The sequence below is a fragment of the Oryza glaberrima genome, chromosome 2 (assembly GCF_000147395.1).
Source record: "Oryza glaberrima chromosome 2, OglaRS2, whole genome shotgun sequence".
Classification (NCBI taxonomy): domain Eukaryota; kingdom Viridiplantae; phylum Streptophyta; class Magnoliopsida; order Poales; family Poaceae; genus Oryza; species Oryza glaberrima.
In genome coordinates, this window is record NC_068327.1 from 8,626,055 (window position 1) to 8,646,640 (window position 20,586).

General features: G+C 42.5%; 1 protein-coding gene and 1 pseudogene across 1 annotated transcript; both read right to left on the reverse strand.

Annotated features, from left to right (window-relative positions):
• Positions 1–14,061: 14,061 nt before the first annotated feature.
• Positions 14,062–17,486, reverse strand: LOC127761919 (arogenate dehydratase 3-like; annotated as a pseudogene).
• Positions 17,487–19,440: 1,954 nt separating this feature from the next.
• On the reverse strand, positions 19,441–20,350 carry LOC127761697 (uncharacterized). The gene has a single exon (XM_052286023.1). The coding sequence runs from the start codon at positions 20,228–20,230 to the stop codon at positions 19,820–19,822; it is 411 nt and encodes a 136-aa protein (XP_052141983.1). The 5' UTR covers positions 20,231–20,350; the 3' UTR covers positions 19,441–19,819.
• Positions 20,351–20,586: the final 236 nt, after the last annotated feature.

Consider the following 20,586-nt stretch of genomic DNA (forward strand, 5'->3'; position numbering starts at 1 on the left):
ATATACAGATTCATCATAATAATAACGTTACATACTTACAAAAGAAAAGAAAACAGCAGCGGAATTACGGTCTAGCGAAGCTCCGGCTCCACTCCCACAGGCAGCTCAACTGGGGTATAAGCCAACCGTCTTCTCCATCTGGATCCTTTTCTTCAACTGAAGTTTGATTGATTATTGCAAGGTGAGTATATGGAATACTTCGCAAGCCACACAGCAAGTATGCAAGTGTACAAGGATACCAAAGAGTGACAAAATATAGGGCTCATTTGCAAAAGCAGCATTTAGCAGACATTTAAGAATTGTAAAACAGTAGAGTAATTAATCATCAATATTAATCAACACTGAACAGCACACCCATGCTGCACAGGCCCAACCATCCTGAACAACCATACCCGGCTGTACAGATCTATCTCCAAACCAGGAATATACCATTCCAAACCAGGAGCTAATCAAATTATTACCAGTTATAGCATCATTTATTATGGTGAGAAGTGTGAGACTAATCACGAAAGACATTGTTAGACCCGCCCATAACTGCGGGTACGGCTATTCGAATAGTTTTACTCTGGCCAGAGGTGTACCACTGTACCCACAAGACACAACCAACCGTCATGTCACCGTGTCCGCGTAGATACGTCACCATGGCGAGTGATTGTGACAAGACCCCTCGCATAACTCAACCCAAAGCAGTGCACCATTCCTGGATCATAATCACCCTCTTATAAAACAAGGCATGGACTCCCCAGCGACCCCCGTGTGCTTATCTCCGCCACTTCTCAATCTGGCACACCACAATGAGTCTTGCTATACAAAGTGTCTAGCCGTTGCCCACTCTCGCTTGTGGTTGGTACGATTAATGTTTCACAACCGAAACTCGTGAACCGGTCCTTAATTGTCATGAGTACGACCATCAAAACCATGTGCTCACAACCCACCATTACCAAGTTTTAGCTGGCACATTAATTAATTAACCAATCACGATTGACCATCGTGAGCTATCATTAAATATCCATCATTAAGTAATAGTGAAACATTAGTTATCCCAATTGTGTGCTAATGATTCTAAGCATGGCTAAGCAATTATGTCTGACATCTAGTTGAACCAATATATATAAATCCAACTAGTCAAATTATAACCCAAGGTAATCAAGAAATAGGGTAATCAATGCAAATTAGCCATAACAAAGGAATAAGTTCACACCTCCCGGTGACATTCGAAAATAAATGCACAGTTGAAATAAATAGAGAATTTAAATATAGAACCAACATGCTCAAAGGAATTGTGTTTGGGATCTGTGTGACTTGCCTTGCAATAATCGGTCTTCAATTAATCTTCTGAACCACTTTCGACGCTCTCACGAACCTTCACAACGACGGAAACGACAAGCTAACATGCAAAACAAAGAAAAATACTAATAAAAACCAAATAAAGTAAAAAAAAAACATGTAGATCATGATTTTAGATGAATTTAGAGACTTGAACGGCCTCATTCTGATTTCATATGAATTAGTTATGAATTTTACAAGATTTAATTCCAATTAAACCTATTAAAGAAAAGACTATTCCAAATTAATTAAACCATTTACAAATGATTTATAACTGAGACAAAAGATTAAAATAACCTCCGAAAAAGATTAGATCATATTTGGTAGATGACATATAATAAAAAGAACTAATATGCCATTGAAAAGAGAGAACGAATTTATATCGATTTTGAACGGCTGAGATTAATCTTGACCGAGAGTTGACCAAGATCGGATGGCTTAGATTGATCTGGCAAGCAGGCCTCACGAGATACCAACTCAACGAGTCAATTCTACGTGACACGGGATGACCCAAATGATCAACCGAAACCGGCGAACGGAACTGGCGGCTCTGAACTAAAGGACGACTCAACACGGACGAACGAACGAAGCACGGGGAACACCTCATTTGAACGAACGAGCGAACGACTCAACAACGGCTGCGGCTAAACCAGTGGGCTAAACACGATTCACAGTAAAGCCCCGGTACGACAAACGATAGGCCGGTAGGAACCTAGGGTTGCACCTACAGCTAGACAACTCGGCTACTAAGCAACGGGCTAAAGCGGCGGCTAGGTTTAAGCGGCACACAGCTGCGACATGGCGGCACTAGGGCGACTTGGCTCGGCTAGGCGGCGGCGACTCGGCGGAGGCACGCGGCTAGGGTTAGGATGACGGCACAGTGACGACGACACACAGCGACGGCAGACGGTGCCTATGGTAGTGGGACGACAGCGACTTGGCACGCACGAGCAGCAGCAGCATGGCTGTAGCAAGGAGCGGCACAGCGACGGCTAGGCGGCTAGCGCAGCGGCGACGCTAGGGCAGCAGCTAAGCACGGCACGGCGGCGGCTACTCAACGACAAAAACGAGAGAATAAAAACTAAACCGAGGGAACACGGATAGAAGTCTCACCGAACCAAAGCGATCGGAGAGAGAGATGACGACGGTGACCCGGGGGCAACACATGGAGACGACGACGACGCTAGACAAACAACGGATTAAATTGAATTAAAACCCTAGGGATAAAGTACACCGGTGAATGACATAGGAGCGGCGGTTGCCGGCGAACCACGGCACAATAATACAAACGGAGGGCACCGGGAGAAAGAGGAGGCAACGGCAATGCTTACCAACACTTACGCAGCGATGAACGGCGAAGGAGATGGCCGGCGATGACTTTCCGGCGATCTTCGGCGGATGACAGATGGCGGACGGGCTTCTCCTCGCAGCTGCAAATCCAATGGATACGACGGCGACCGAAGGCGACGACGGACGACGACGAACGGCGCGGCTGGAGGCACGGCGGTGATGGTGGCGCTCCGGTTCACGATGACGGCCAATCTCCGGTTGGATTTGGCGCAAAAGAACCAGCGGCCGGGATAGAGCTCGACTTTGCGGAGCTGAGGGAGGTGGTGGCGCTGATCAGCGACGGCGCACGGCGGCTGGAACGGCTACCGGCGGCGGAGAGAGAAGGAGCTCGCGGGGAGGGCGATTCCGACGACAGCGGAAGATGAGACATGAGGGGATAGGTAGAGAACGACTAGGGGGTCCTTTATATAGGCACGGGAGCTCGGGTCCGAGCCCAAATCGACGGGAAAACTCGGGAAAGTCTAGGGTTCTTGCCGGAGTAAGGAAAGATTGAACCGTGAAATTGGAAAGGATTTCCATAGAAACTTTTGGGGATTTCTTGGGGAAAAGGAAGAGGAGATTGAGAGGATTCCATTTCCGCAATTAATTTGGAAAAAAGAGCAACGGGGTGGCCGGATTTGGAAGGAGGAGGCGGCGGCAACAGGACACGGCACGGCTCGGCTCTGGCTCTGTCCAGAGGTTGAAGAAGGAGCACTGTAGCGACAGGGAGGTAAAGAAGACTTATCTGCGGGCTGAGAGGAAGGGAGAGAATGGGCTGAATTCGGCCCAAGACTAGGAAGGAAGATTTTATTGCTTTTCCAAATAAATTAACCAATGAGATGATCTTTCAATTGTTAAAAATACTTCCAATGCTCAAATAATTCCAAGAAAAATCTTGAACATGACACTCTAAGTATTTAACAAAATTGAAACCAGCTCATTTCATGATTAATTTAATATGTGAATAATTACTGAAATGTTCTTTGTATTATTAAAATTAGGAATTGAGCTCCGAAAAATCCGAGAAAATTTCAGAGAGTATAATTAATCATGGAGAATTTAATACAAATTAAATCCATCCATGCTTTAAATTTAGGAAATTTTATTTCCCACATTTAACATCACTTGTAAATTAATGAACATTTAATATAAATTCTATTAATAATTTATTAAATAACTTATAAATTCCTGAAACGGAAAATCAGGCTGTGACATCATGGGCCATCCAATACGGCCTTTTCAGCCCAAGCACAATCTGAGCCAGAATAAGTTCACTTAGGTCCCTCAATATCGCTAAGTTTGACATTCGTCCTTCAACCGCAATATCAAATACGACACATCCCTCGACACTCAAAACCAGTAATTCCAAGGTGGCTTGAATAATGATTCCAGCTGACGTGGCACTTAAGGTAAAAAAACCATGGGATTCCCGTGTCAAGGAGCCGAGACAGAAGATGGTTGCGCCTACCTCCGCTTCTCGGCAGTAACCAAAGCAGGCCCTCCTCACGCATGCCACAGTTGGGAATTGCTGCAGCGCCACCCACCGCAACGCCTCTGCTCGTCCTCCTCCTCCCTCCACAACACAACCCGTCACTCGCCCTTCTCCCCGCCACCCTAGGATGCCGAGAAGGACAAGAAGCAAGAAGAGAAAAAAAAGAAAAGGAAAAGGAAAAGGAAAGAAAAGAAAAAGGTGACAAACTGTAATTTTTTTATTTTTATAACTGGAAACTCACTAATATGCAGGTCCCTTTTTTTTAACTTTAAGTGTCACGTTAACATAATGTAGGTGCTATGTCATCTGAAACCGCCCTGGGATCTTATTTGCATTGGCTTTAAAAGTTGAGGGACGCTTCGAGCCTGTTTGGTAGAGCTTCAACTCCTAAATTTAGTTTCAGGAGTTGGATCTGGAGTGTAGTTGTGGAGCTGCCTAAACCCAACTTCACCTCTCTAGGTCATTTTGGAGAAAATTCCTTGTGTACCTCTAAAATTTCACGCAATCCTTCTATACCCCTGAAATTTGCTCATTCCCTTCCATACCCCTAAATCTTAGTTTGGATCCCTTCTATCCTCCTTTCATTAGTTGACCGTTAAATCACTATCATAAAGTCCATTTTGCCCTTTGGTATCAACAAAATATAAAGAATAAATTACACCTACGGTGCATCAACTTGGCAGGTGGGTGCAATTTGGTGTAATAACTTGAGAAATAAGCATTTTAGTACAACAACTTAGCATATAGGTGCAATTTAGTTTAAGGACTTTATATACGATCATATAAATACAACAACTTACAAGGTAGGTACAATTTTGATACAATAAATTAAGAAGTTATGCAACAACTTAATTATTTGGAGCATTTTTTTATATAAATTCAATTTTAAGTACATATTTTGACAATATATTAGTGTGGATTTGTGTAAGCATATTTATATTTTATCCTAATAACTAATAATCGAAAGTCAATTAAATTGGATGTAGAAATTATTATATTTGGTTGATATTCGAGAAGGTGAAGAAAAAAAGTTCTTAAAGGTAATTGGATGTAAATTGTATGTGTAGTATAATTCTTAAAGATTAAATTCAATATAGTAAGGTAATATCCGTAGGATTGCTATGTAATGGCATATTGATATCGTGAAAAAAAAACTCACATAACATATGATTAGCCAAGTTGATGCACCAAAATACTAAATTGTCAAGTTGTTGTACTAGAACGCACTCACTTATTAAGTTGTTGCACCCGGACGTTCAATTCTCAAGTTATTATACTATATCACACCCACCTGCCAAGTTGTTGTACCGTGGGTGTAATTTACTCAAATATAAATTTATAAAGTATATTGATGAAGTGTATAAATTTATTGTATGCGATTATTATAAGTATGAGATTATTTTGTGAGATATTATTTAACAAAAGTAATATTTTAGTTTCTCCTCGCGAAGGGAAATTTTTTTTATCTATGACAAAATTTATTTTAGATAAAACAAAAAAAAATTTTTACCATTAAAAACTGGATATATAGCATATTTTGTTATAGTAGTACGAAATTTTTTATAAGATAAATCTTGTTATGCGAGATAAAAAATACTTTTATTAAATAATATCTCACAAAATTAACTCATAAATATAATAGTCGCATACAATAAATTTATACACTCCATCAATATACTTCATAAATTTATATTTTCTTGATTGCAAAGGGTAAAATGGACTTTATGGTATGAATTTAATGGTCAACTGATGGAGGGGGTATAGAAGTGATCCAAAATAAAATTTAGGGGTATAGAAGGGAATGAGCAAATCTCAGTGGTATAGAAGGGATTGGGCGAATATTCAGAGGTACACAGGGAATTTTCTCTTCATTTTGTGAGAGAACTCCACTCAGCTCCGCTCCCATTTTAGGTGAAACTGAAACTATTTGTCTGAGCTTCAGTTCCAGGAGAGGTGGAGCTGAAGTTGAAGCCAGGGGCAGATCTACCGTGGGGGCTATGGGGTCTCGAGCCCCCACTACCTGCGTTGCAACCATAAAGCCCCAATGAAGCCCCCACTAAAATTTGAGAGAATCTATTTTATACCACTAAGTTTATCATAGTTCAACAATTTACTACTAACTTTGTCTCTTTCTACAATATATTCCGGCGACTTTATCAATTGTTCTACAATACGTCATTGGATTGGGCCTATTTTTCAATAACACCTAAAATACATTTATGGACATATAAGGTCAACAATTGATTTTATATCATTATAAGTTTTAAAAAAATGAAAACTTTTATGTGGTCTCCTTACACAGTATAAAAGTTTGTATATAAGTTTCAATTTTTTTTGCATTTCTATGTTTTAAATATAACTTATTTGTTATATGCTATATTTCGTGTTGTTTTTTTAATGTGAATTATCTTTCATATGCAACATAAGATATTTTTTGCTATTATCTTTTGTGTAAGCTATTTCTCTCAGATATACCACACAAAAATATTTGTTTTCTTAAAAACAAAAAATACCAAAGAAAATTGAAACTTATGTACATACTTCTCTATTGTGTAAGGAGGCCATATAAAAAATTCATAGTTTTCTGAAACTTTCTAATGAGATAAATTAATTGTTAATCATAGATGTCTCTAAGGGTATTTTGGGTATTTTTTAAAAAAGGCCCCATCCCAATGGCATATTGTAGAATAATTCATAAAGTCATCAGTATATTGTACAAAGAGAGAATGTCAGTGGCAAATCATTGAACTGAGATAAGCTCAGTGGCATAGAATAGATTCTCTCAAGAAGTATAGTTGCGATTGAAGTGGTAGATCTAATCAACCTGAGAAATCAACACACAACTATTGGGGGTTCTTACTGAGTGTTAAGAATTCTCCATCACAAGATCTAATAACGGTTCTACAAATAATGTGGTAAGAGCTTGCAAAAGTAACAAATAAAGTTTACTGTGAAATGCAAAAGGCAATAAAAACAAGGGAATGCTAGGGGACGGGATACCGTTTCCCAACGGGATGCTCCTCCTCCACAAACGCAATTCTCACCCATGCGACGCGGCCGAATCCATCAACGCACGCCCGTCCCCCGCCGCCGCCGTCCCCGTCCCCCACCGCCGCCATGCCCCTCCCCCCGCCGCCGCCGCGCCCGCACCCACCGCCACCGTCGCCGTCCCTCACCGCCGCCGCCGCGCCCGTCCCCTGCCACCGCCGTCGCCGTCGCCATCCTCGTCTACAGGTGATGGCTGCAGGTGGCCGGCCGCGTGTCGGGATGCTCCTCCCCCAACGGGATGCACAAATATATCTACTAGGAATCACCTGATACCTGGTAGGTACCATCCGATACCTCGTAAGTATCGCGCGATACATAGTAGAAATCGTCTGATACCTGACATGATACCTCGCGAGTATCACGCGATACGTGGTAGAAATCGTCTGATACCTGATATGTATCACATGATACCTTGCGAGTATTGTTGGTATTTCTTAACGACATTACTAGAAATATAATTCCCAGCAATGGCGCAGAAATACTCTTGGTATATTATGGTTACAGAGTTTATCCGCAAGCGCACGGATATACCATTGTCGCATTTCACCCGAGAGTATTCCAAGGGTATCATATTTATTTTATCCTGTGGGAAGATCATGTAGAGAGAACTTGACTAATAATTTATATATTACTTGTGATAATCATATTCTAAGCAGGGGTTAACATAATCTAAGGGTAGAGTGACACACAAGCATTAGCTACTCATTCTCATAACATATTATCTAAGCTAAGTGGACGGAAAAGAGAAAGATAATCTATTCCTATACTTCTAATATACATAGTATACATACATTCTAGTTAACCGATATATTAGCTAATACCCTCTATCCGATGCCCTCTTGGTACTTTGAGAAGCCACCCCTGGCTGCCGAGTTCCTTACGATAGCCCGTCATAACCATACAACTAGGGCTAAATACGGAGGAATACCCTCCCCAGGGAATTAACTTAGGATTATATACCGGCACGGAGGAATACCCGTACTGAACTGTCACCATTAGCGACCCACCTTTCATCCACAATATATAACCCTAAATAATGATATCCCGTAATCTAGACACGACACCTAAACTACCAGATACTACTCTAATATCATTGTCATGATATAGAGTAATTGCATATGCAAACATTATGCTCGCACCAAAGCATCTCCCAGATAAGCTACCCGTATATTCAGTATAACATGAACATAATGTAAAGTAGGCATTCATATACTCTGAAAGTATTTTAATACCATAAATGTATATAGAAGAGTATTCTAATAAAAGTACAAAGCTTACAAAAGAGAAGAGAAAAGCTACTAGAGCCATACCCAAACTCTTCCGAAGGCTTCCGGACTCTTGATTTCTACTCTATTCCTGTTCCACCAGCTAGATACTACTAAACTAATCTTGAGAGAAAAGAGAGAGCTATTACTTGAGGTGTGTGTTGAAGTGAAGAGAGTGAACTCCTTAAATAGGCAGGTAATTATGGTTGTGACGGTTGGAATGGTCTGTAATACCCTCCAACCGTCATTGGGGATCAATCCCAGCCGTCCATCCATACCCTGCATCCATCGGCGCCACGGGAGGTTCGGCCGAACCACGGGCTGGCCCAACCCAGCCCATCTTCGGCTAGCAGCCTCCTTTAGTCCTCCTCCGTAGACTTGTGAATTTTGGCCCAATATGTCGTGTTATTTCTGAGTTCTCAGCCCATTCATACACAAGTCTGGTTCTCGACACCGTCCGATTGATTTATCGTCTGAGTTGATGTCGATTCTCCTCCACTTTATTGTCATTCTCTGCAAAAGGTTAGTATACCTAATACTAGTGGGATATTATTATTCTAACAGATATATGCATTGCAAGCATCACTAGTTCTCCTCTATTTTAGTAATATTGACGGTCAAAACTGATCGATAACGACCGTCAACAAGTATCACGTGATACGTGGTAGAAATTGCATGATACCTGATAAGTATCACCTGAAACGTGTGTAGAATCATCTGATACCTGATATGTATCACACCTTATACCTACTCGGGGTCATCCCGTTCGAAAACGGGATTCCGTTATATAGCGGCCCCTAAAAAACAAGATAGCAAATATCCCAAGTTGATAACATATATGTCTACATAATAATATATTGGTATATTTGGGTCTGAACACACATATACTAAAACATACACAATCCAACAGATCAAGCCATGTGTATTATTGTGCACTAGTATTGCTTGCATGGCGATGAACATGCTTGCAATATCATCGATCAGTTTCCTTTAATTTTCTTCTTTACATTTGTTTAATTTGTTCCATTTTATCTTATTGTAGCTAATGCTTTAACCCTAGGTATCGCTAGGTATGATTGTTGGGTTATCACACGCCAGAGTTTTCTAGAAAAAGTTGTGGCTTGCAATCTTGTAACCTTTATAACCATCTATATAATGGTCCAAATATATGTCGGAGGAAATTATAACCATCCATATAATGGTTCAAATATATGTCGGAGGAAATTACGCAGGGGATGATGTTTTATTGATCAATTAGGTGAATACTACCAGCAGCATGTTGTTTATTACTTGTTTATTTTCTGAAAGGGAGAGGATATTAAGGTCAACTGAATGAAGTCGAAATGCTTTTAACTTCTTGTTTGTTTTTAGTTATATAATCACAATTCCATTTTTTTCATTTACACAGTATTGGATCCTCATGATCTTTAAGTCGTATTGTGCTGCGGAATGAGATGGCTAGTGTGGCATCCTAATGTCATATAGAATCCAAAATCTACTATCTAAAATTAATCTTTTCAAGAAACACAGCCAACAAACATTTGTTATTAGAATAGTTTTGTTTGGGTTGATGAAATTTATGTCCTTGTTTGATATTGTAAGTTTAATTTACTATCTAGTCTTGTCATGTAATATGTTGTTCCACATGCATTTAGTTTTTTAGGTTGAGTAAAGGATAGTGAATAAAAAGTTTTTCAGAAGGAAATAATAAGTAAACCTATGCATGTGCGTGTGCAGAATATGTTTATTAAAACCAATCTAAGTATATTATGTCCTTTAGGTTAAGCATTAATGATCTAAGTTTGAATTGCACGCCTTATAATATCATCTCATATTTTATTATGTGTATCAAGTCTTTAGACTTTCACTGCATCATCTACTTCAGTGTTCACAACGAATAACATCATTCAGAAGGAAAAAAAATTGAGATTTTTTTATTATTCTATAGCGATATTTTTTCTTATTTCTAGTGTGGTTACTATAGTGAGATTTTTTCTTATTTCTATCGTAAAGAAAAAATTATTTAAATATAATGCAAACATGCTTACTTTATTAACTAATATCCCTTTCTTTTCTAATTTTAGTAGGCCATGAGCAACAGTGACACATACACATCACTATATGGATCCAACATCGGCATAAGTAGTTGTTTTATCATAATTGTTGTGTTTTTTAAAAGTTAAAAGATCTATATATTATTTCCCTATTTGTTTTATAATTTAAGAAAAAAATAAATATATTTAGAAAATGGTTATCAGGATTCTATTGTTTCATTCACTCTTAAAAAGAAGGAGCAAATTGTTTTTGTCACATAGGATATGTGATCACGATACTTGCTCCGAATAATTTATAAAGAATTTTATAAAAAGTTTTTTTTCATCTTTTTATTTTTTTTTCTTTTCCCCCTCTTTTATGTGTTTGCACTAGTTCAATCACGCACTGTTGGGGTTGTGGTGCCCTGTGGCCCAGCTACACACATGGAGCGGCTTTTCTTCTCTTTTTTTAATACAATTCACCATTGTAACTTGCATGCTTGCCATTTTTATAGATTAGGTTTCTTACCCGGCGCTCTTTTCGCCGCTTATATCTCGCCATGTGTCGCTCAACTAGTGGATGGTGAGGGTCTCCAATCAGTTAGCACGAAACCAACCATCATGAGATAGATAGATAGATAGATAGATGCAGAGAGAAAAGATATTTTGGGAAGCCTCTAGAATCTGGATGTTGTGCCTTTTGTTTGCTTTTTATATGGATATCTAGATTTATCTCAAAGAGGATAGATAGTTGGGAAGTCTCTAGGATTTGTGTCTTTTGTTTTCTTTTGGCTATTTTTATGCATAATTTTCTTAGATTTATCTCAACATTTAACACTGCCATGTGGCCTAATGAGATGCCTCGAGACGAGCCAGCTTTAAAAAGATAGATAGATTTTTAGTATATATTCTCTTTCTAATGTACATCATTACTGATAGCTAATTCGTTGGCGGCTGCGATGACCCTCATACAAATTGTATGGCTGTTGAGTCAGCGCAATAGTCATCGAGGAGTAGTTGGACAGATTGTAGATGTTGAGAGCTTACGATCAGTGTTACTACCGAGAGGTTGGGAGCTTGAGATCAGTGTATATAGCAAGATCTTTGGAGAGGTTGGGAGCAGCGGCTCCTACCGAGAGGTTGGAAGCTAAGAAAGAACGTTACTGTCATTGCTGTTGCTCAGGGTGTTGAAGAAATCTCCATCTCAAGATCTTCCAGCTGAATGAAGGCGATTATTTGCATTCTGCTCAGACTCTTTCATGATAACAAATAATGCGGTAAGGGCCTGCAGCAGGTATCTATAATGGATGCAAAGTAACCAAGGAAGTTTATGGTGGGATACAAAAGACAATAAAAGCCAAGATAGCAAATGTCTCAGGATCAACAAAAAAAAAACTTGCAACTTAACATCAAGGTTACAGCATAAAGCACATAAAACTTGGCTAGACGCATGAGATGCAACATGGAAACCATCAACGGTCAAGAAGGATTTTTTCCACCCACGGTGAAAATCGCCTTCAATTTCTGCCGTGAGCAGATTTTGGCGGTTAAATCAAGCGCAGACGCCCCGTTTCTTTGGCTGGGTTTTGGTGGATTTGCTCTTTGAAGAGGTCTCAAGCTGTCGTTTGATAAGGTGAATTGGCCTGCTGTACCTTTCCTCGGTTCCTAGTACAAACACTTGGTCTAATAGCATGCATCTTAATTGAGTTGTTAAAGAGGATGCCATGTGCCCATGACGAGGATTGTAATTTTTCCTGTACTATCAAATAGATCCTTTGAGTAGATGTAAGAGATTTGTCCATAAGCTAAGCCCACGTCGAGAGATTGATCTCCCGCTGCATGCGGTTTCTTCAAGAGATAATTCAAGAAATATCATTGAGAAGCATCCAAATCCAAGAAATGTTATCAACAATTGCGAGTTTTAAGAAATGCCATCGTGCAAACGATCTTGTTCCAAAAATGCCATCACCGTTAGGATTCCATCCATTCCACGCTGTCAAGTGCAATAGGATGAATAGTATATTTAATCCGAGTACGAGTCCGAGTAAACCGGAGTAATACGGAGAGTAATCCGGAGTCGGCCTGGCCTCTTGCTGCACTTGCCCAACGAACGTGTCTTCGTGGCAAGTACTATTCAACCGGAGTAATGGACTGTTTCTAAACCAAATTTGAAAAATCAAGTTTCCTTCTTATGTCTGGCTGGAACATCAAAGAACAGCAAAAATCATCAATTGATTCATTTGACAGCTACTCCAGTTGAACCATCAGTTATCCTAATTCATTCCTTTTTTCTAATGTTCATGGTACAAAAATTCATTTCTGGTAATGGAGATGGGATTGCTGGCTCACCTCTCCTCTCCTCTATGACATCTCATCTACTCCTCACCGAGCATGACTTGGACTATTTACTCAGAGTATCATCCGCAACTGCAAGCAAACATGACGAGAGTCTTCCTCCCCTTTCTCTAATTTTGTTCACAACAAATTGCCAGGAAAAATAGAAGAAGCAATTAGTAACTAACAAAATTTGAGCATCAGTCTTGGGAAAACGCTTCGTATCGAGCGTCCGGATACAGCGCAGAATATCAGACGGAATGCCAGGGTGGGACCCACCATTAATTCAACCAGTCACTCCTCATCAAATCCTGCAACAACTAATCCTATTTCCTCCTTATCCATATGCTTTCCGTGTACTGCTCTGACAACGGCGACTTCATCGACCACTCCGATCCCACTTTCCCCAACCCAACCTCCTCCTCCACCGCCGCTGCCATGGCTCCCACTCCACCTCTGGCAGTGGTGACGGCGAGAGGCGGCGCGCCTCCTCCCTCCTTCTACGACGACGACAACTAGGCCGGCCGCGCCTCCTCGGGCCCCTCCCTGGCGGGAGTAGGAGCTTGGGAGGGGTTGGCTCCTCCTCCGATGGCGATGGCGGCGAGAGGTGGCGCGGCTCCTCCCTCCTTCTACGACGACGACGACTAGGCTGCGCCACCTCGGGCCCCTCCCTCTCCATCGTCTCCCGTCACGGGGCACGCCTCGGTCATGCAGCCTTCCTCCCTCGCGGATCCGCTCGGCCAGCCAGAATATAGGAAGATAGAGGTGGGATTTGTTGGGGATTTTTATTGAAGTTGCAGATTATTTGTATTTTTGTTGCACTTTGTTCTATTAAGTTGTTTCGTTTTGTTTTGACTCATTGTTGCATTCATCGATTTCTGGTGCTGCAATCCGAATGTTCATTGATTTGGTTGAAACAAGTTTGCTCAAGAACTGAAATATTTTTTCTCTGCTAGTGAAACTTTTTGACTCATTGTTACATACAATGATTTTTGGTGTTGCAACAAGTATGTTCTTCTATTGATTTGGGTGAAACAATTTTGCTCAAGCACTGAAACATTTTTTCTCTGCTAGTGAAACATTTTTAGAACATTTTTTTATTGAAACAATTTTTAACAAGCGATGAAACATGTGAAACATCTCTCAACAACACAGTGCAACACCGTCCGACGATTTTCACAGGATCGAACGTCCGATCCGTAGCAGCCTCCTCAGTCTTGTTGATCAACCAGCATCAGCTGTTGGTGTCACCACCGGGTGCCGGTGATGTTGACGATGAGGACGAGGAGGAATATTCCCATGGCGTCATGTCCATGGGATAGCTGCTGAGCACCCGGAGGAAGGAGGTGAACTCTTGTATCTCCGCCAGCGCGTTCTGCGTCCTGACCTCTGCCATGGATGCTTGGAAGTCGATGTAGAACATGTACTGGAAGTGGTTGGTCGTGCCCATGTTGGCGTCGTCCACCAGCCGGATAGGGCGGTGGCGGTGTGGCCGGCTCTCGATCTTGGTCAGGTGAACGCGAAGGCCGACAACACCTTGAAGAGCACCGACATGCCCTCCCTATCGTGCGCGAACACGATGGTCGTCTTGAAGTGCCAGTCCGTTCGCGAGATGATGGGCTCCCGCGCCAGCATCACGAACCGCGTCACGTTGCAGGCGTCGTCCTGGATGTCGTCGGCGAGCACCTGGAGCCCGTACAGGTCGGCGGCACGGGAGGATGCGATGGCAACGGTGTCGTGGAGCCCCATGGCGGTGACATGCTCGGCGGCGGCCGCTATTTCGTGAAGGCCTCGCGGGTGACGTTGAGGTCCATGGCGTTGAGGGTGAGCTCACACTAGGCAAGCACCTGCGGGTGGGAGATGACACAGGTGAGGAGGTCCCTGCGGACGCCCAGGAGCGCGATAAGGCAGTGGTGGACGGGGAGCTGGACCTCGCCTACGATGTGGAGGCAGTGGTGGAGGAGGAGGTCGTAGCTGCGGTGGATGCTGCCGCCGAGGGAGTTCTCGATGGGGAGGACGGCACGGTCGGCGATCCAGAGCTCCACGGCCTGGAAGGTCACCTCGAACCGGTCGCAGGGAATGGCGTCGTAGGACGGGTAGGCCTTGGCGGCGGCGGCCTTGCTGTATGCCCCCGGGACACCCTGGTAGGCGACACGCAGCTGGCTGCCGTGCATGGGCGCCGGGGATAGGTCGGTGATGGTGAGCGGGCGAGGGAGGTTGGAGATAGGGAGCAGATCCAGGTCAAGCGGCTGCGCGGCGTGGCCGGTGAGGGCGGGCTTGATGTTATCGCTGTTCACCCGCGGGGCGCCACTGGCTTTGGCTTTGTTGTTGGTGCTACTGGTGGTGGAGAGGATGGCGGCACAGGTGGTCTGCCAGTCGGCGCGGGAGAAGGGGGTGGTGCACGGCGGGTGGATGGCCGTGGATCTGGGGATCTGGGTGGGGTGCGGCACGGGCAAGGTTTCCATCCTCCGGCGGACGGCGACGGCGAGGGGTGGGTGGAGGGAAAGGGCGGCTTCCCTCCCTGTAGCTGCAAGGGAAGCTAAGCTTGTGCCAAAAACAAATCTTTTCGCACGCGTTTGACACGGTTTTTCTACAGCCGTCGTAAGGACCGTGTCTACGGATTTTAACCCCCGTCCTATCAAATTTTCATCAAACGGATTAATCCCTATAGAGATGGTTCATTCATCTGTCTCTTCCATCTGTATCTAATAATAGGGTGGGATGGGAGGTGGGCTTTGGTAAAGACGGTTTCCCAAGCCGTTGCTTTGAAAACGTCTCTAGAGGCTGTTTATGTTGTAGTGGTAGTGTTGCGTTTGTCGACAAGATGGAGGGAGGGACTGCCTCCTCCTCAACGAGAGACCGCGGGATCGACTCCAACTATTTGTTGCTCTTAATAATCACAACTTCTTAAATATTGTTTATACCTTTTTTTAATTTATTTGTCAAAGTGGAGAGAGAGTTTCTAACAATTCGCTATTTTAGTAAAGCACACCAACTCAATTTGTCAGCACCAGAGTGTGAATGTCTATTTTACCATATTATGAATCCTACACGTACGTCCATCCTCCTTCATATCTCCATCTATCAATTCACTCTTCTCTTATTGGCACACGCCTCATCCTGCACTCCTCTGCGCCTCCTAACCTTCTCTTGATGCCTCCTCTTTTTCCAGCAGCCAGCTATCCACGCCCCTTCCTTCTCTCTGCTTTCTTGCGCTAGCTGAGCCCCTACGGCCCTACGTGATAAGGTTAGTGATTGACGTGTTCTCTCTCATGGCCTAATCTTCTGATGAGGGGATAACTCTCGTTTTGATCGCCTGCGACGTTTACGACGTGGCTATCAACCAGAACAAGTCCAGAACATCGTCCAATAGCTACACCACAAACGATATTGTATCAACCGTGACGCGCGCTTGTGACCCTTACCATGCAAACGAGAGAACACTGCAAGAATAATATAAAATGCAATGTAAATATTGTGAATAGCTAATTATCCATTTGAGAGAATATATTCTATGCCACTGAGTTTATCATAGATAATATACCAACGACTTTATCAATTGTTCTAGAATACGTTATTGCGTTGGGCCTATTTTTCAATAATACCTAAAGTACCCTTATTGACATATAAGGTTAACAATTGATTTATATCATTATAAGTTTAAAAAAATAAAAACTTTTATATGGCCTCTTTACACAGTGTAAAAGTTTGTATATAAGTTTCAATTTTTTTGCATTTCTATTTTTTAAAATATAACTTATTTGTTATATGCTATATAAAATATTTTTGTGCCGTTGTTTTTAATGTGAATTATCTTTCATATGCAACATAAGATATTTTTTATTATTATCTTTTGTGTAAGCTATTTCTCTCTCTAATATACCACGCAAAAAAAATTTTGTTCTAAAAAACAAAAATACTAAAAGAAAATTGAAACTTATGTACATACTTCTCCGTTGTGTAAGGATGCCATATAAAAAAATCATATTTTCTGAAACTTTCTAATGAGATAAATTAATTGTTGATCATATATGTCTCTAAGGGTATTTTGGGTATTTTTTTTAAAACTAAGCACATCTCAATGGCATATTGTAGAACAATTTATTGACAACATTTTGTGAAAGATAGAATGTCGGTGGCAATCATTAAACTGAGATAAGCTCAATGGTATAGAATAGATTCTCTCCTAAAATTTTATGCCATACATTCATTAGAAGAGTGGGTTATAGTTTTGTACGGTTTGTTCCGCCCCTCCTATTACTTCCTGCTAGATCCGCCCCTGACTAGAGCTGTGCCAAACAGGCCTTCATATCTGGTATTACGGTTGAGGGACGAATGTCAGACTCGGCGACAAATTTGAACGACCAAAACTGAACTTATTCCATCTCAGCCTAGCCCGAGTAGAATCTAATTGGCCCGACAACATCCAAGACTGGACACACCACCGTTCAGCACTCAATCTGGCCCGCACGGCCTCATCGAACGGATGGTACACCCAAAAGGGAAACCATGGAACGCCGCCGCCGCTTCACGCTGTGCCTCGCCGGAGCGCCGCCGCACAATGGACGTAAGGTGGGCAGCATCGTCCTCCTCCTTGCCTATCTGGTGGTGTGCATGCCCATGCTCTACTGCTGCCGCTGCCGCCGCCGCCCTGCCCATGAAGCTTGTGTCATCGCCGGCCGGCCGCCAAGGCCGACCTTGGGCCTATGCAGCCGAGGCGATCGCTAGAGGCCCATGATAGTGGAGGGCCAACACCTAATACTAGTTAAGTTGTCTAGTATCTGCTTATGGTCTATCTGAAAGCATAAATGTCCGAGATACGAAGTAAAATTAGCACATCGCGATGAAATTTTATAAGTAAACGGCTCTGTATTTGTTTTTTTTCAAGTAAAATTAACGTTTTTATATATCATAAAATTTTATATACAGCTTAGAGGACCCATCATGATGAGTTCGTCTAGTGCCCTCAAAATCAAAGGACCGGCACTGCCGGCCGCCATAGCACGACGCGTGCACCAGGGTGACAGCCGCCGTACGGAATATGAGTATCGACGGCCGTGGACACAGCCTCATGAAAAATTACAGAATTTTTCATGAGGTCACCGTAACTACGGTCCAGTTTAGGCCAGCTCTAATTAATTACAGCAGCTAGCTTCATGGATTATTCGAGATTTCATCACATGCACAGAATGATCTTTGTCTAGTTAGATCGACAATATATGGAATTTGGTCCTAAAAGGCTAGCTAGTGCAGCACATGTGAGGAAGGGCCCCCTTCTCCAAAGAAACTCGTTTGCGTTAATTTCAAGTATTACTACTTTTGCTTTCTCAGCTGGCTGAACAGGAAAAAAAACAAAAACAAAAGCTCACTATGCTTCTTCTGCCCTGGAATAGTAGGAACTTTGCAACTTGGTTTCTTCTGCCACGAAACTACCCCAACTGATGCGACCTGGCTTTTCTAGTCATTTGTCAAACTGAACTAGTGAACCTGTCTGTGTTGCACCAAACATGAATTAATTAAAGCTTCGGTTGAAGTTAATTAATTAGTAGTAACTACTAAGGCCATCCCTAACCCAATAACTAGAATGATATCCATAACAATTAAATAAGCTGTCACCTGAAATGAAAAATGATGTGACAAGTAAATAAATAAGAAAAGAGAAGAAAATCAGGTCTTACATGAGACATGATTTCTACACAACATCCAATGCATTATGTGAGATAAGTAACATTAAATTTAAGTATGAAAGAGTGGTGTTTGTATTGAAAGAATAGTGTTAGTACTAGTTTTCTGATGTTGAGTTTATGAAAACTAAGTGTAGTGTCTTGTATTGGGACTGATCTAATTGCCTGCTAATTCAGTCCGACTGCTTAGTCAAGGTGCTGACCAAAGCTGCCCCTGTCAAACAGTCAGATTAGTTAGTCTTTCGACGCTGAGACTTAATTAATCCTGGTGATTAATTAATTAGTCGGCTGCATGAATCAACTCGAGGTTAATTACATGCCTGCACGAAGTCCACATCGAAATTTCGCCTTCAATTATTTGACGGAGCTGGCCTTGCTACTCTGTCGGTGAAGAACAGGCAGTAAGTAGAAACTTCTTTAACTGTTTTCAGACTTTTTCATTGGTGCAGTTAGAAAAAGCTCACTCTTGTGATTTGACAGTATTTTTAGTTAGGATGGTAGAACTTAACGTTGTAAAGTTAACGTTGTAAAGTTCTACCACCCTAACTTTAGAACTTAGGTCTGGTTTAGTTCCTAACTTTTTACTTCAAACTTCTAACTTTTCTATCACATTAAAACTTTCCTACACACATAAACTTCTAACTTTTTCGTCACATCGTTTTAATTTCAATTAAACTTCTAATTTTGGTGTGAACTAAATATACCCTAAGAAAGAAAAGCACTGACAAAAGCGAGCAAATGGGCTTCTTTCTTTGTGCCAAATAGTGGTGAAAAAAAAAAAGAAAAGTTCATGGAAGCTGGGAGCAGAGTAGAAAAAACAGAGTTGGAGATGACACAACAGTAGCAGCAAAAGAACTCCAGAATTAATTAGGCAAGAGGAAAAAAAATTACAAAAGAGAGTTGCAATTAGCAGAGAGCTAGAATTATCAAAGAAGAAGAACTAGAAAGAGCATACAAGTAATAAAGTATACAAGACTACAAGAGTATTTCTACTACTTCTCAGAGATAGTACACTGTATATACAAAAATGAAAAAAAAAAGTTAAGCAAAGATTAACTCAAAAGCAGCAAGGAGCCGACCTAGATTAATTACCCCTAGCTACAACTCCAAGTAGTAACTCATAACTCTTAGCCATTAGGACAAGAGTTAAATTTATCCTTCCCTGATCATCCCATTCATGATTCATCCATGGCAAGCAAAGACGGCCATGCACTGCTAACAAGAAAAATTACCGTGCTCTAAACGTAATTAGCAAGGTAATTAACGTAATTAACAAGGCTCTAGCTCTTTGACACACTGGCGATCAGTTCAGTAGTCGAAGCTGAAGGAGCTCATCTCGGGGCCCTCGACGATGCTCTCCAGGCTGGGCCGCCAGCACCCGTCGGCGCCGTCGCCTCCTCCGGCGCCGGCGGCGCAGGCGGCGCAGGCGTCACCGGCGGCGGCGGCGGTGGTGAGGAGGCCGCGGTTGCGCTTGCGGGCCATCTCCTGGAGCACGTCCTCGAGGCGGCGGTCGCCGGCCTTGAGCTGCGCCATGAGCCACTCCAGCTCGGCTTTCGTCAGCACCATCTTCACCTTCATCACCGACGACGACGACGACCCTGCAGCCTCGTCTTCCTCCTCCCCACCACCGCCGCCGCCGCAGACTCTCCTCCTCATGCTCATCTTCCCGTCTCCCAACGCCGCCGCACCGCCGCCGCCGCTCTGCAGGCAGTTGCCCATGGCTGATGGTCACCGCCGGCGGCGAGCAGATCGAGCTCGATCACGTGGTCGATCGAGCTTTGCTGGGTTGGTGAATGAGAAGGCGAGGGAGTGAGGTGGTGGAGGAGTATATATTTAACGAACAGAAGAAGTAGGGTAGCGAGTGTGTGGTGAGCTCCAATGGCGATGGAGATGGCAATCACACAAATTTTGACAATTTAACCCTTTGAAAAAACTAACATTACAAATGAACCGTCGCCAAAACTTATTTTAAAAATGACCTTTTGTTCAGCGCAAAATCGTATAGCGCTGAACTTAGACACCTCAGCGCCACGTTAACTGACGCTGAATACCGTGCCACCATGAATAGGAGGCTA